The 13,699-nt window shown below is 27.3% G+C and overlaps 1 protein-coding gene across 2 annotated transcripts; it reads left to right on the top strand.

Annotated features, from left to right (window-relative positions):
• Nucleotides 1-5,971: 5,971 nt before the first annotated feature.
• Nucleotides 5,972-12,303, top strand: LOC130970499 (protein NRT1/ PTR FAMILY 2.13-like). Of its 2 annotated transcripts, none has more exons than XM_057896602.1 (4): nt 5,972-6,350; nt 6,912-7,129; nt 9,925-10,514; nt 11,264-12,303. In XM_057896602.1, exons 1-4 carry the CDS (start codon nt 6,260-6,262, stop codon nt 12,132-12,134), a joined length of 1,770 nt encoding a protein of 589 aa, XP_057752585.1. In that variant the 5' UTR covers nt 5,972-6,259; the 3' UTR covers nt 12,135-12,303. The 2 variants fall into 2 exon arrangements, with proteins under 2 accessions (XP_057752585.1, XP_057752586.1); XM_057896603.1 differs by having other exon boundaries at nt 6,904-7,129.
• The last annotated feature ends 1,396 nt before the right edge of the window (nt 12,304-13,699 follow it).

Genomic DNA, 13,699 nt, shown 5'->3' with positions numbered 1-13,699 from the left:
GTCGCTAATAATCTACGTCATCAAGCTGTCATCACGCCATTAACAGAAAATTATCCAAAAATTAACGTGATATATTTCTATCAATTTCGTAACATAATTGATGTAATTAAAATTTCAAAGACGATTTTAATACACGACATCAATTTCAAAAATATTTTGGAATTTAACTCTATATTTATAAGATTTTCATCAGTTTACATAAAGATTTGAAATATGAAATTTAACGACCTAAGCTTGTATATGTTGGGGTTATAACCCAATAACAATTTTTATTTTTTAGTCTAATATCGTATTAGAATTGGATAAATTTAAATTATCCAAAAATAAACTAAAAATCATCTCGCATTTGTAAAAAAGATCAAATTCTTTAGATAATACCGAAGGCTAAAATAGTAAAATTTACAATTGATCATACATTTCAGTGATTATATTTTGATGTGAATATGATAATTGCTCGAAAAATATTAAATAAATTAATATATTAAATTTTTTAATATAATATCTATTGACATATATTTTAGAGTATTATTCATTTTTGTTCTAAAAAAATTTTAGATCAAACATTTTAATTCTTAACTAAAATTAATTATTCGATTGGTCCTTAATAATTAATTTTATCAGTCACTTAGGTCATTTATTCCGTCAACTCTAATAGAGGACAAAATAGTCTTTGACAACTCTAACGGAAGATAAAATGATTCCCCATCCCCTTTATTCGAAAACGATATTATTCTTCCCTAATTTTCATCATATCTCGTATAACCCTAACAGCTTAACACTGCAACTTCAAGTTATGCAATGCACACTCTACAACTTCAATGTTCACAAGAAGAAAATTAAAATTCTCAACCAATTCATACTCAGAAAACTAATGACTATATCTTTCAAGTATTTGTCGTCTTCGATAGATTCCATGAATCTAGACAGCAAAGTCCGATTTGTTAAAATCTGGCGTCATCATCACCATCTCCCTCCTCCTCTGCCCTATCATTTTCATAGCCACTTTGTCTACCGCTCTCATCGCTTTCTTCAATTTCTTCTCTGAACCAATGTCCAGTAATCGCTTTAGTTTTTATATGAGCGGCGACGGCAGCATTGCTCGCTATACTGATAGCTTGGATGCAAGATCGAAATTGTCTGCTATCTTGGACTTCGGGAGAGAAGAAATGAAGCACTTGGGGTCCATTCCAAATGAGAATTTGTATATATATGAAGGATAATATGTTCATGATGTCCTAATGTCTAACAATCTATATTGCTTGCCGAATAGTGGAGAAAGGCGTGCCCTTGGGATAGTTGTGAAACTTGGTTTTGAGGATATGGTGAACGTTGTCGGGGTTGGACGTGATATTGTTATCGAGGATATGGAGGTGGATGTTTCTGATGGGTGAATTATTGTGGAGGAAGTGGGTGTACCAGTCATAGAAATTTAAAAAATTTGTGGTATATGACATGTTGAGGTAAGTGTGATATGTGTGGCAGTTACACAATGGTTTGATCTTCGAGTTGAAGAAGAAGAAGAAGACGGAGAAAAAAATTGTGAAAAATAAAGAATGAGAGAGTATAAATGTTAGGATTATGCAATATACGATGAAAATTAGAGGAGAGCAGCGTTGTTTTTAAATAGAAGGGACATGAACCATTTTGTTCGCATTAGAGTTGTTAGAGATCATTTTATCGCTTGTTAAAATTGATCGAACAAAACATCTAAATGATTGATGAAATAATTATTGAAAATTAATCGAATAATTAATTTTAATTTTCAAAAATAAAATATTTTGTACAAAATTTTTTAGAAACAAAAATAGATAAATACTCTACATCTTAATTATTATTTTTTGTATATTGTATATATCGCAATGTCTCATTACTTATTGGTCACGTCATCGTAACCACGCCTGTCTAATTAATTTCATGTCCCCCCGTGTATCCTGTACATATTTAGTCATAATCGAAATCATGGCTAAATTAAAGACGGTGTTTTAATTTTGGTAGTGTGGACAACTGGACATACAAATTAAACTTAAACTAAATGATTAAGATTTGTTTCACATCTATATCCATCTGATTAAGATCAGAGAAAAGTAATGTAAAGAATGGTCACAATTCGTTTGCGTCAATTGTTAATAGGGACAACATCATAGTGATGGTTAGACTAATATATAGATTCGTGTACCTTAAATTTGTTTGTCTTGTTACGTTTGGATTTCAGTGGCAAAGAGCTGTGAACGCATGCAAATACATCTTTGTACTTTAGTTGGTCCAATAATGGTTGTCATCGTTGCACATTGGTTTATTAGACAAGTATACGCACCTTGAAATATTTATCAAAATTAAAACAAATTGGAAGAAAATAGAGATAGAAACACAAATGGATCAAACTCATTGATTAGTCCGTGTATCCGTTTAAACGGGACTATACTTTTAAAAATAACATTTTTTAAATATTTCATCTAATCCGTTCTGATTTCTGAAGACCCGCGCCCATTGAAACAATTTTATTTGTTTACGATTTTTATCCCAAAAGTAGTCTTTTCGTCCAACATTTTTTGGAAATAAAATAAGCAAATCAATACGTACAAACTATAAAGTTAAATAGACCAAATTTAAATTGACGAGGTAGCCTGGTTTAGTGTTCACCACACTGAGAGCAACTCTAATGCTAAGAAATAGAGTTTTTCTTCTGACATATAGAACTCAATTACCATTTGAGTGAAAAAAGAAGGAGAATTCTTTACGTAGATCAAGGTTGAGAGTCCATCTAAACAAAAACTTGTAACAACCAATAAAATCATGTTATCTAGTAAGTTAATAAAAAAATAAAAAATATATTAAATATATATATTAAATAATTAAATTATAATTAATTTATTAATAATTATAATAATTTATTATATTAAATATTTATATATCTATTTAATTAATTATTTACATTAATTATTTAATAATTAGTTATATTAAATTATTATTAATATAAATAATTATGTTAAATTAATATCAAATATTATTTATATTAAATTATAATTAATTAAATTTATTTTATATAAAAAATAAATTTAATTTTTACATATTATAAAATAATTTTTAGTTGGATTATTTATTTTTATTTATAAAATTTAAAATATTAACTAAATTTAAGTTATTTATTTTAATATTTTATAATATTGAATTATTTTAAATTTATAAATTTAAATAATATTATTATAAAAAAATAATAATGATATTAATTTTAATTATTTTAATTAATTAATTAAGTAGGATTATAATCAGGATTAAAGTTAATTTTTTTTTAATGAAAAAGAGAGAAATTTTTTGAATTTTTATTTATTGTTTACGATGCAAAAGCATTACTTTTTATGACAGATACACTGTAAATAACACTGTGTTTGGTTTATGTCTTAAAATTATGAAGACATAGACACAAATACATAAGAGTACATAGACACAAGAAGACATTAATTTTGTATTCTGTTTGATAATTAAGACATGGACAGAACACACCATTCACAATTTTATTAAAAAGTCAATTTTACCCCATTCATTCCAGTATCATCATCACCACTTCTGGCTTTTCATACCCCTTCAAAATCATCACAATTTACTATGGTATCATCATCTTCAAGACCAACACAGATTTTTTTTTATTTTTGGTAATTCTTCATCCAAAATAAAATCAACCTCATAAACATAAAGAATTTACCCAAAATTGCTAAAAATTAGCATAACAAACACAAATCTCTATCAATCCAAATACAGAATAAGTTATCACCTCATCCATGACAAAGAACACCACAAATAAAATTTAATCCGAAATTTAATATTTATAAAATAAACAAAAATGCTTCAATAACATTCTAATTGAATAATACAAACATTCAAATATTTTATTAAAAAAGTTTTAAAACAAATACAAATTGAATCTGAGAGTAGAATAAGGCAACAGAGTAAATGAAAAAAAAAAGAAGTGGAGAAGAATGAAAAGAAGATGAAAATGAGGAAAGATGGAAGGACACGGCCAAAAAAAGAAAGAAGTGGAGAAGAATGAAAAGAAGATGAAAAGAAGAAGAACAAAATACGAATGGGGGAGAGCGTCTTCGTTGTTACACAGTCGTTGTTGATGCTGATCGAAGGGTGAGGCAAAGAGACTTTCTTATTTGCGGTGACGCCACCTGCAAGGAGAAGACAGAAGACAAACAGTGCCGCCAAAGAGAGGATGGAAGCGACGCCATTGAAACCCAAATTGAACAATGGAGGCTGAGAGAGGAAACGAAGAATGGCTGAAGAAAAAAAAATTACGTTGAAGGGATAAAATGGTAAAAATTTTCCGTGTCTCAACTTAAAAATAAGTGTCTCAGCTAATTGAAAAGACACAAAATACATGTTTTTTGTGGGTATCTCTGTGTCACCGTGTTTTTCTTAATTTGTGTCTCACGTGCCAAACAAAGAACATGTCCTACTGTGTCTCTGTTTTTGGCATACACAGACATCAACCAAACGGTGCCTAAAGATTGGAATGAATTATTTATTGAAAATGGTCTAAAAAAACACATAGATCGATCTAGAAAAGGAGCATATATAGGGTCCCACTGTTCCACGCATTATTAATGAACGTATGAGCATGGCAAACGCACCACGCAATTTTTTTTTTCTTTCCAGAATTGCCAATGAGCTGAGACTCCAACTTGTGATTTATAGGTTAGTAGGAAAAGATTATACCATTTAAATTATAATTTATTAATAATATAATTATTATATATTTTTACAAAAATAATATTTAGAAGATAATAAAAAATTAGTTTTAATAATTTAAAATGATCTTATTTAATATATATTAATTATTATTAGAATAACTTGTAATATAATAAATGTGTAATTATCGATGTTATATATAAAGTTATGGATATTATTTTATATAACATAATTTTAGATATTTTTTAATATTATTATTTTATAAAAATGTTATTTATATATTAAAATTAACTATTATATATTTAATTATTTATATATAAATATATATATAATTTAACTAATTTTTAATGTTATATTTTAATATATATTTTATATTAGTGATTGATTTTAATGAAAATGACAAATCGGTCTCTGACTTTTTAGTTCATAGACATTTAAATTCATCTTTAAAAATGAAAAAATATATTTAAGTCCCTGATCTCTTTAAATATGGACACATCGATTTTTGTGTTTAATTTATTCCATTTTAAAAAAATTTTCACATGTACACCCGTATCAACTAAGTTTGTACAACAGAAGTCACGTTTGATTTTTTCGTTAAATCTGACAAACTCAAATAAATATAAGAGATCGATATGTCTAAATTTAAAAAAAAAATAAAAAATTTATATATATTTTTAAATTATAAAAAACTTAAATATATGTACATAAAAAAATTAAAATTTTTTTTATTAAAATCTATTTATCTTTTTCTCCAGATTTGAATGTACACTTCACTTTTATGGTCTAATGGACTAAACAGTTTTACGCATATTGTTGGTAATAATTCGGACGTTTTTCGTAAAATGGAAGGGTTTCTCTTTTAGGCAGGAAATAAATATTTTTGGTAGATATAGTGTCATGGGAATATTATTCATTTAGGGATTTATGATTTGACTATAAATTATAAAATACTACTTACTATTCAAAGTGCGATGATCATATATATGTCAATTATTTAATATTATTAATTGAAGCTTACACTTATTTACTATTTTGAACTGGGATTACTAGCTATAGCTGTTGATTATTGACGTTTTCTAACTCACTAGTCAGTAGTCACTAGCTAGGACAAGCGAGGGTGTAAATAAGGAAGATATTTTATATTTTGCTATACCTTGGGAACTCAGTAGAATACTACAGCACATACATACATACATACGTGCCCAAAAACAAAGCTTGGCCATTCAATAATATTCATTATATAATCTTTGTTTTTTGTGCATATAAATGCAAGAGGTTATTGGGCACATGATATTGTGTGCCTTAGCTCAGAAAATCTTTAATTCCAACGCCTGAAGCGTATATTACTCTCTCTCTCTTTCTCTCTCTCTGGTCTAGCCTTTAATATATAGCTATGATCATATAATATATGATGAATAAGTGCTCGGTTATCTTATATTTTGATTGTTGATACGACATATACACATAGAACTGCTTCTGCTTCTCTCACTATTCTTAATTACTTAGAGAAACTGTTTGCATTTCATTGAGTTCATCACAGGCGGCACAAATAAAAAAAGTTGCAACAATGATTGAAAAAATATCTTCTTCAGAATCTTCTTCAGCTACCAAAACCAACAAGAAATATGGAGGCTGGAAGGCTGTACCTTTTATTTTAGGTCAATTTCTCTCTTCTTCAATCAACTCTATAACTCTCATTCTTTTTCATCTTATAGATCGAGTTATCAATTCACAATCACCAATTTATATAAAACTAACTGATTAGTTTATGAAAAAAATTAACTTTTTTTTTTGTCAAAATAACATCACAGTTCATGTTTATTGTTTATATATATAGCCATCATTATTATACTATTTTTTTTATTTCTATGAATTGTTAAAAATAATATATCACAATTGTGCCGGTAGTGTTGTGCTGGGGTGACCTTTTTTTTTTTTGTAAATTTTGTTTCCTATATATGAAATCTTTAAATTAATTAATATTAATAATAATCCTTTTATGAGCGGATGATTGACAAATTCTTTGTGTTGTGTCTCATCGCTCTATTATTAATTAATTAATTATTACAAGTTGCAAGTGCACTCTTAATGTCCGTTTTTATAAGCTATACTAAGATTGCTTATATATGACTATATATAAGAGCATGCTTAATTAATATTATATATGTGGGTAAGTAAGTTAATTTATTTAATTTGCATTGCAATAATAAGGAGTGCAGGGAATGAAACGTTTGAGAGGTTGGCAGTGTTTGGGTTACTTCTGAACTTTATGGTGTATCTAACAACACAGCTTCATCTAAACCAAGTCAGCGCTTCAAATGTTATGAATATTTGGTTTGGGTTGACCAACTTTGGTCCCTTGCTCGGTGCCTTCATTTCTGATGCCTTTTTCGGTCGCTTCAGGACTATTGCTTTTGCTTCCTTTTCTTCTCTTTTGGTACTCTCTCTCTCTCACCCAATATTTGATCGGAGGATAAAATACATTGTTAGACTGGACCAAAAAAATTTAAAAATATTATTTGTACATTAAAATCAGTCACTAATTTTAGTCACCAATATATTTATATATAAATATATATGGTTTAATTTATTTTTAATATATATTTATGCTCCAGCATATATTTTAGACTGATAACTGATTATGGTGGCTGATTTTAGTATACACGTAACATAATTAAAAAAAATTAAAGAAAAAAATTTAAATTAATAACTAAGTGGTAGTCAAAAAAATAATAAATTCAGACGATTCTTATCATTTTTCGTAAAGTAATTAGAGTAGTACTATATGGTTGGGTTAGGGTTTATGAGGAGAATTAACTTTGAAAAAAAAAATAGTTTTGGAAAAATACTTCTTAATAAAAATGAGAGTATGTATATATGTATATTATTGAAAGAATATATTTGTGTTTGGTTCTATTTTAAAATTAAATAATTTTTTTTTAAAATGTTTTAATTTTGTTTGTGGATGATGTGTACAATAAGGCTGTGTTTGTTTATTGTCTTTCAAATACATGGACACAGACACAAATACACAAAGATACACAAATTTTTTTATTGTGTTTGGTAATATTGGACAAGACACACAATATAAACAAAATATCAATTTTACCCTTATATTATCACCAATGGAATAAGGACAAGAGTAAATTACTAAGGATAAAAGAATAAATATTTGTGTCTCATCAATGTGTCTCCGTGTCTCATCTTTTTTGAAGGACACCAAATACATATATTTTATGTATGTTTGTGTGTCACCGTGTCCTTTGAAAATCTGTGTCTTAGCAAACAAACGATAGACGTATACCACCGTATCTATGTATTAGTGTATGTGTCTCATTAAACAAACGCAGTATAAAAGTACAGTAAACTTATTATTAAATAATGTTTACTTATTTATATAGGAATAATAACATGATCAGCTTATATTTTTAACTCAAAATAATTTTTGCCAAATATATAAAAGTAAATTTAAATTACTTCTAAAATTAATTTTAAGTACCTCTCAAAATATTTTTGAAGAGATATATGATGTTAGATAAAAATAAATTATAATTAATAAAGTGTCACTAATTAGTTGTTTAATTTGTTATACAATTATTATTGCCCCTGTGGTTGAGACAATGGAGAAGATGGTTTGAGCAGACATCAATAATGGAGGAAAACGGAAATGTTTGTAAATAAAAAAAATTAATAAAAAAATTAAAATTTATCTTATTTAATATTTATTAATTTTAGTAATAATTAATAAATAATAAATAAAATAAAATTTGTCTTTTTTTATTTTTTTAGTATTACTGAAAAAAAATACAAGTAGACCCTGAGCTACAGTTTTCACATTAAATGTGGCACATGCATGAGTCTAGGCATTATTTGATTTCTTTCTTTTTTACTACAAAGTTTTTAATATTATTAAGTGCAATAATATAGGTATACTAAGTGGGGATAGTTTCAGATTGTTGTCACTGCATGCATATATATACACACTCAGTTTTACTAGTGAAACCATGAAAACTAACCAAAACAAAATGAAATTTAAAATTTTATATTAATTAATTAATATTGTATACTTGTATTATTGTTTTTTTGTATTTATTCTCTCTCTCTCTCTCTCTCTCACACACACACACACATATATATATATATTACAATTTTGGTCGTCGAATCTAACAAGTTAGGTTAAGGACAACAAGAACATCTCAATTGGTTTAAAGACAGACATATAATGGATTTGAGCAAAAAGTAAATAAATAAATAAATAAATAAAGAACAAATTACTAAAAGAGGAATAATGGACTTGATCGATGAAAATGACATGAAAGAAATGAATGGTCACTTCTATCCCTAGTCCGTTCCAAATGATGTGAAATTATTAACTTATCCTAAAAATTTAAATTAACAGAAAATATATATAATTAGATCTCTAATTAAAATATATTATTACTCCAACACAAACTATTTTAGTTAATTATTTGTCTTACATCCTTTTTTATTTCTTAATTTTTTTTATCTTACATTATTATTAGAAAATTATTTCTTTTCAAAATAATTGTCAATTTAAAATACATCACATACATTGTCTAATTTTTTTTCCCACATGGATAGAATTTCATTGCTTCAGTCTTTTAAAAAGAATAATAATCGCCAATTAATCTTTTACTACTTATACAAATATAAATTAATTCTGTGTTACTATATATATATATAAGACACAAACAAAAAAGAAGATTGACGAATATAAAATTATTATAAGCTAATCTCGTGAAAATATTAACCTTTTATTATTATCCCTCCAAAAGAGAAACTGTAATTTTTCATTAAATTATTATTTTCATATAGTATAAATACATTAAAATCAATTATATTACGTATATAAAAAAAATTAGTCACTCTTATAGATTATATATTAAAAATAAATTAAATAATATATATATTTATACACAAATATTATTTTTTATATGCATATAACATCCAAAACAATAATATAGAATATTTGTTTAATGGGCTATGACAGGTAACTAATAACTTTATTGAATAACATAAACAACCACTAATTAAATTAAAACACACTATACTTTTAAATTACCCACTTAAATCTTAATATTAGAATAACCATCCACACATCTAATAAAATGAATATTCGATATATCCATTAATTATTCACATTGTTTAGTATTTTCATTCTCTAACTGTATTTTTTCTTTGTTTAATTGATATTTTTAAACATGATGTTAGGGAATGGTGTTGGTGTTTTTAACATCATGGTTACCAGAATTGCACCCTCCAAGTTGCACAGCTCAAGAACTGGCAAAAGGTGAATGTGTTAAAGCAAGCAATTCTCAAATGGGTGTTGTGATCTTAGGACTTTGCTTCTTGACAATAGGTTCGGCCGGAATAAGGCCGTGTAGTATACCGTTCGGCGTCGACCAATTCGACCAGACAACGGAAGAAGGGAAGAAAGGGATGGCCAGCTACTTCAATTGGTACTACACAACATTCACATTGGTCTTGTTGGTGTCTCAAACACTTGTTATCTATGTCCAAACCTCTATTAGCTGGAAAATAGGTTTTGCAATACCAACTGTGTGCATGTTTTTGTCCATAATCATGTTGTTTGTTGGAACAAGGCTTTATGTGTATGTGAAGCCTGAAGGGAGCACTTTTCCTGGAATTGGACATGTTCTTGTTGCTGCTTATAGGAAAAGAAAACTCATGCTTCCAATTATTGAAGACAAACTTGATGGTGTTTTCTATGATCCCCCATTGATCTCTGCTAGTAGTGGTGATTCTTTGCCATTAAAGCTCCCTTTAACCCAACAGTTTAGGTAACATCTTTATAATAATTATCATCAATCATCTTATTATTTCTATATATTATGTTTTTTCTTATTCATTATTTGTTTATTTGTTACTATTATATACGAATGTCACTATATTCATCTATCATTGTCTCATTGACTAGTATTCATTATTCATTCTAAATTTTCTATGGAATATAACAAGGAACAAAACTCTTATTTTATTTTATTTCAGTTTTTTATTTGGGTACTTCCAATTAGGGGTGAAAGTGAGTCGAACTGAGTCGAGCTAGACAAAGCTAGACCAAGCTCAAGCTCGACTTATCGAAAGCTCACAAGCTTAGCTTATCGAGCTATTAACGAGTCGAGCTCGAGCTAGCTCATGAGCTGACTTGACTCACTTCCAGCCCTACTCCCAATTTTATCTACTATCTCATTGACCATAGTCCATAACTATAGACAACAAACAATTGAGGAAGCCATGAAATTAAACAGCTATTATTTACAAATTGCTTAGCTTCTTGAACTTTGATTATTTAACCATTGACATGTTTTATAAGGAGAATTAGTATTTTTTTTTCATATATACAAGGAAATTTAATGGATTAACATACATATAATTAGATAAATATAAATATAAAAATAAACCAATATATTAGTTGATGAGTACATAACCTTATTATGTTTGAATTTTGAGCAGAGTAATTAATTTTTAGAGAGCCAAAAATCTATACAAAAACTGAAAGCTTACTAATTAGTTTATTTTTTTAAACTAGGGCCTTGAACAAAGCTGCTCTAATAATGGAGGGGGATCTAAACGAAGATAAGAGCATAGTGAATAAGTGGAGACTTACAAGCATTCAGCAAGTAGAAGAGGTTAAATGCATAGCAAGAGTTTTACCAATCTTATTTACTAGTATCATTCCTCTCATTGCCCTGTTACAACAAGGAACATTCAATGTAACACAAGCCCTGAAAATGGACAGAAACCTAGGACCTAAATTCCAAGTCCCAGCAGGTTCAATCGGAGTCATATCATACATTACCATAGCTTTGTGGCTCCCATTCTATGACCGGATCCTAGTACCAAGGCTAAGAAAAATGACCAACCAAGAAGGTGGCATCACACTACTACTAAGAATTGGAATTGGCAATGTCTTCTCTATTCTCTCTATGGTTGTTGCTGGTTTGGTTGAAAAATTGAGAAGGGATTCAGCAAATTCACATCAAAATCCACTAGGAATTGCTCCTATTTCAGTTTTTTACCTAGCACCACAATTGGTCCTAATGGGTATGTGTGAAGCCTTTAGTGCAATAGGGCTAATTGAGATTTTTAATAGAGAGTTTCCTGAGAATATGAGAAGTGTTGGCAATTCATTGTTTCCATTTGCTTTTGGATGTGCTAGCTATGTGAGTGCTATAATTGTTAACATTGTTCATCATGTTACTGGAACACATAGCCATCCAGATTGGTTAACAAATGACATAAATGCTGGTAGGATAGATTATTTTTACTACATTATTGCAGGACTAGGCGTTATAAACATGGTTTATTTTATACATGTTGCTACAAGGTATCAATACAAAAAGGTCCAAGTTATTGATCCATTGCCACAAGACATGGAGATGGGATCACACAAAACCTAGAAAGAACCTAAGTTGATGGTGGTTTTATTTTTACTTCACTTCTCTTATTAGGATTTTAAGCTATTATTATTATTATGATCATGATGATGTAATAATTAGATTATATTGGAAATGTAATGAAAGCTATTGAGAATGAAATAATAGTATAATAATTAACAGGTTTTATTAATTACTCTCTATTTTTTATTGAAACCGCATTACACGTGCTAGCTAGACTTTTAAAAGTTTCTTTGTGTAGCCTTCTCTAAACTTAGCTTTCAGATAGACATGACATGATAGATAGCAACTATATATAGAAAAGAACATGTATATATATTTTGCTTTTTCTGTTAATTAAGAACCAATAATTTTTGGAAGAAAATTGTGAAACGTAAGTAATGACAGAAATAATTGAACTGATTATGGTAGTCTTAATCAAAATTATTGTGCATTTATTGGATAGACACAAGATTATTCCAAGGAGGGTAAGTTAATACTCTACGTATGAGATATTCATTTAATTTGGAGGCATCTTTTTAATTCATGATCCGAAATCAATCACATGACAACTATATATTTTCATTTATAATTTATAATTATTAAAAATTTGTACAAAAAGAATTAGAATTTTTTTTATATATGAAAAGTAAGAAGGAATACAAAGTAATTGTGGTTGATATTAAAATATGTATTAAATATATTCTAATATTATATAAAATGTTGTCTTTTAACTAAAAGTTTGCAAGTTGAAATATCTTTTTGAGCATGAAAAACATCTTGTAGCTAACCATTTATTGTCTTTAAAAATATCAAAAATATTATTTTATACACTAAAATTAATCATTTTACTAAAATTAGTTATTAATGTATTTATCTATAAATATATATGATTTAATTTAATTTAAATATATATTTATATTCTAACATATATTTTATATTGGTGACTGACTTTAATAGTTAATTTTAATATACATATAGTATAATGGTATATAATTATAGCAAAAGAAATACATATTACATATCATATGATAATGAATGTGTTTGAGATATAATTATTTTTATTTTTTTTTATTATTTTAAATTTTTAGGATGAATAATTTTATAATATAATATCAGAGTTTTATATTCGAAAAATGTAGAGTTTAATTATGGGTGAATCCCAAAAATAGAAAAAATAGTATATATAAAACAAATATAAAAAAATTTATACAAAAATAAAATAAATCTAAAAGAAGTCTTTATTTAAAAAAATATTAAATATATAATCATTTATATTATATTTTTTATTAATTTAAATTATTGTTTGGGATGAATAGTTTGATGATATAAAAAATATTATTCAAGAACTTTTCCTCTACGAATATACAGTATTGCATGTCTCAATCATACAGATCAGGCTCGTCACAGAATGATTAACTTTAGTAGCATGATTTTTGACAATAAAACAAGATGGGAATTAGTGTGGTTGTTGATTACTCATGAGTGGAAAAAATTGCTTTTGTCGTTGTCTTCTAGTCAAAGGCGAATAACTAAAAGATAACCATTTTAAAAATTTGAAAGGGAAATCTTGGCATACATGATTACTA

The sequence above is a fragment of the Arachis stenosperma genome, chromosome 3 (assembly GCF_014773155.1).
Source record: "Arachis stenosperma cultivar V10309 chromosome 3, arast.V10309.gnm1.PFL2, whole genome shotgun sequence".
Taxonomy (NCBI): domain Eukaryota; kingdom Viridiplantae; phylum Streptophyta; class Magnoliopsida; order Fabales; family Fabaceae; genus Arachis; species Arachis stenosperma.
The sequence above is the reverse complement of the archived record's forward strand: the minus strand, read 5'-3'. Positions and strand labels throughout refer to the sequence as shown.

Bases quoted from the DNA above. Each gene is read 5' to 3' on its own strand.
- LOC130970499 (XM_057896602.1), top strand. From the start codon at position 6,260: ATGATTGAAAAAATATCTTCTTCAGAATCTTCTTCAGCTACCAAAACC. The intron at 7,130-9,924 runs GTACTCTCTCTC...ACATGATGTTAG, and splicing joins CTTCCTTTTCTTCTCTTTTG to GGAATGGTGTTGGTGTTTTT. The intron at 10,515-11,263 runs GTAACATCTTTA...TTTTTAAACTAG, and splicing joins CCTTTAACCCAACAGTTTAG to GGCCTTGAACAAAGCTGCTC.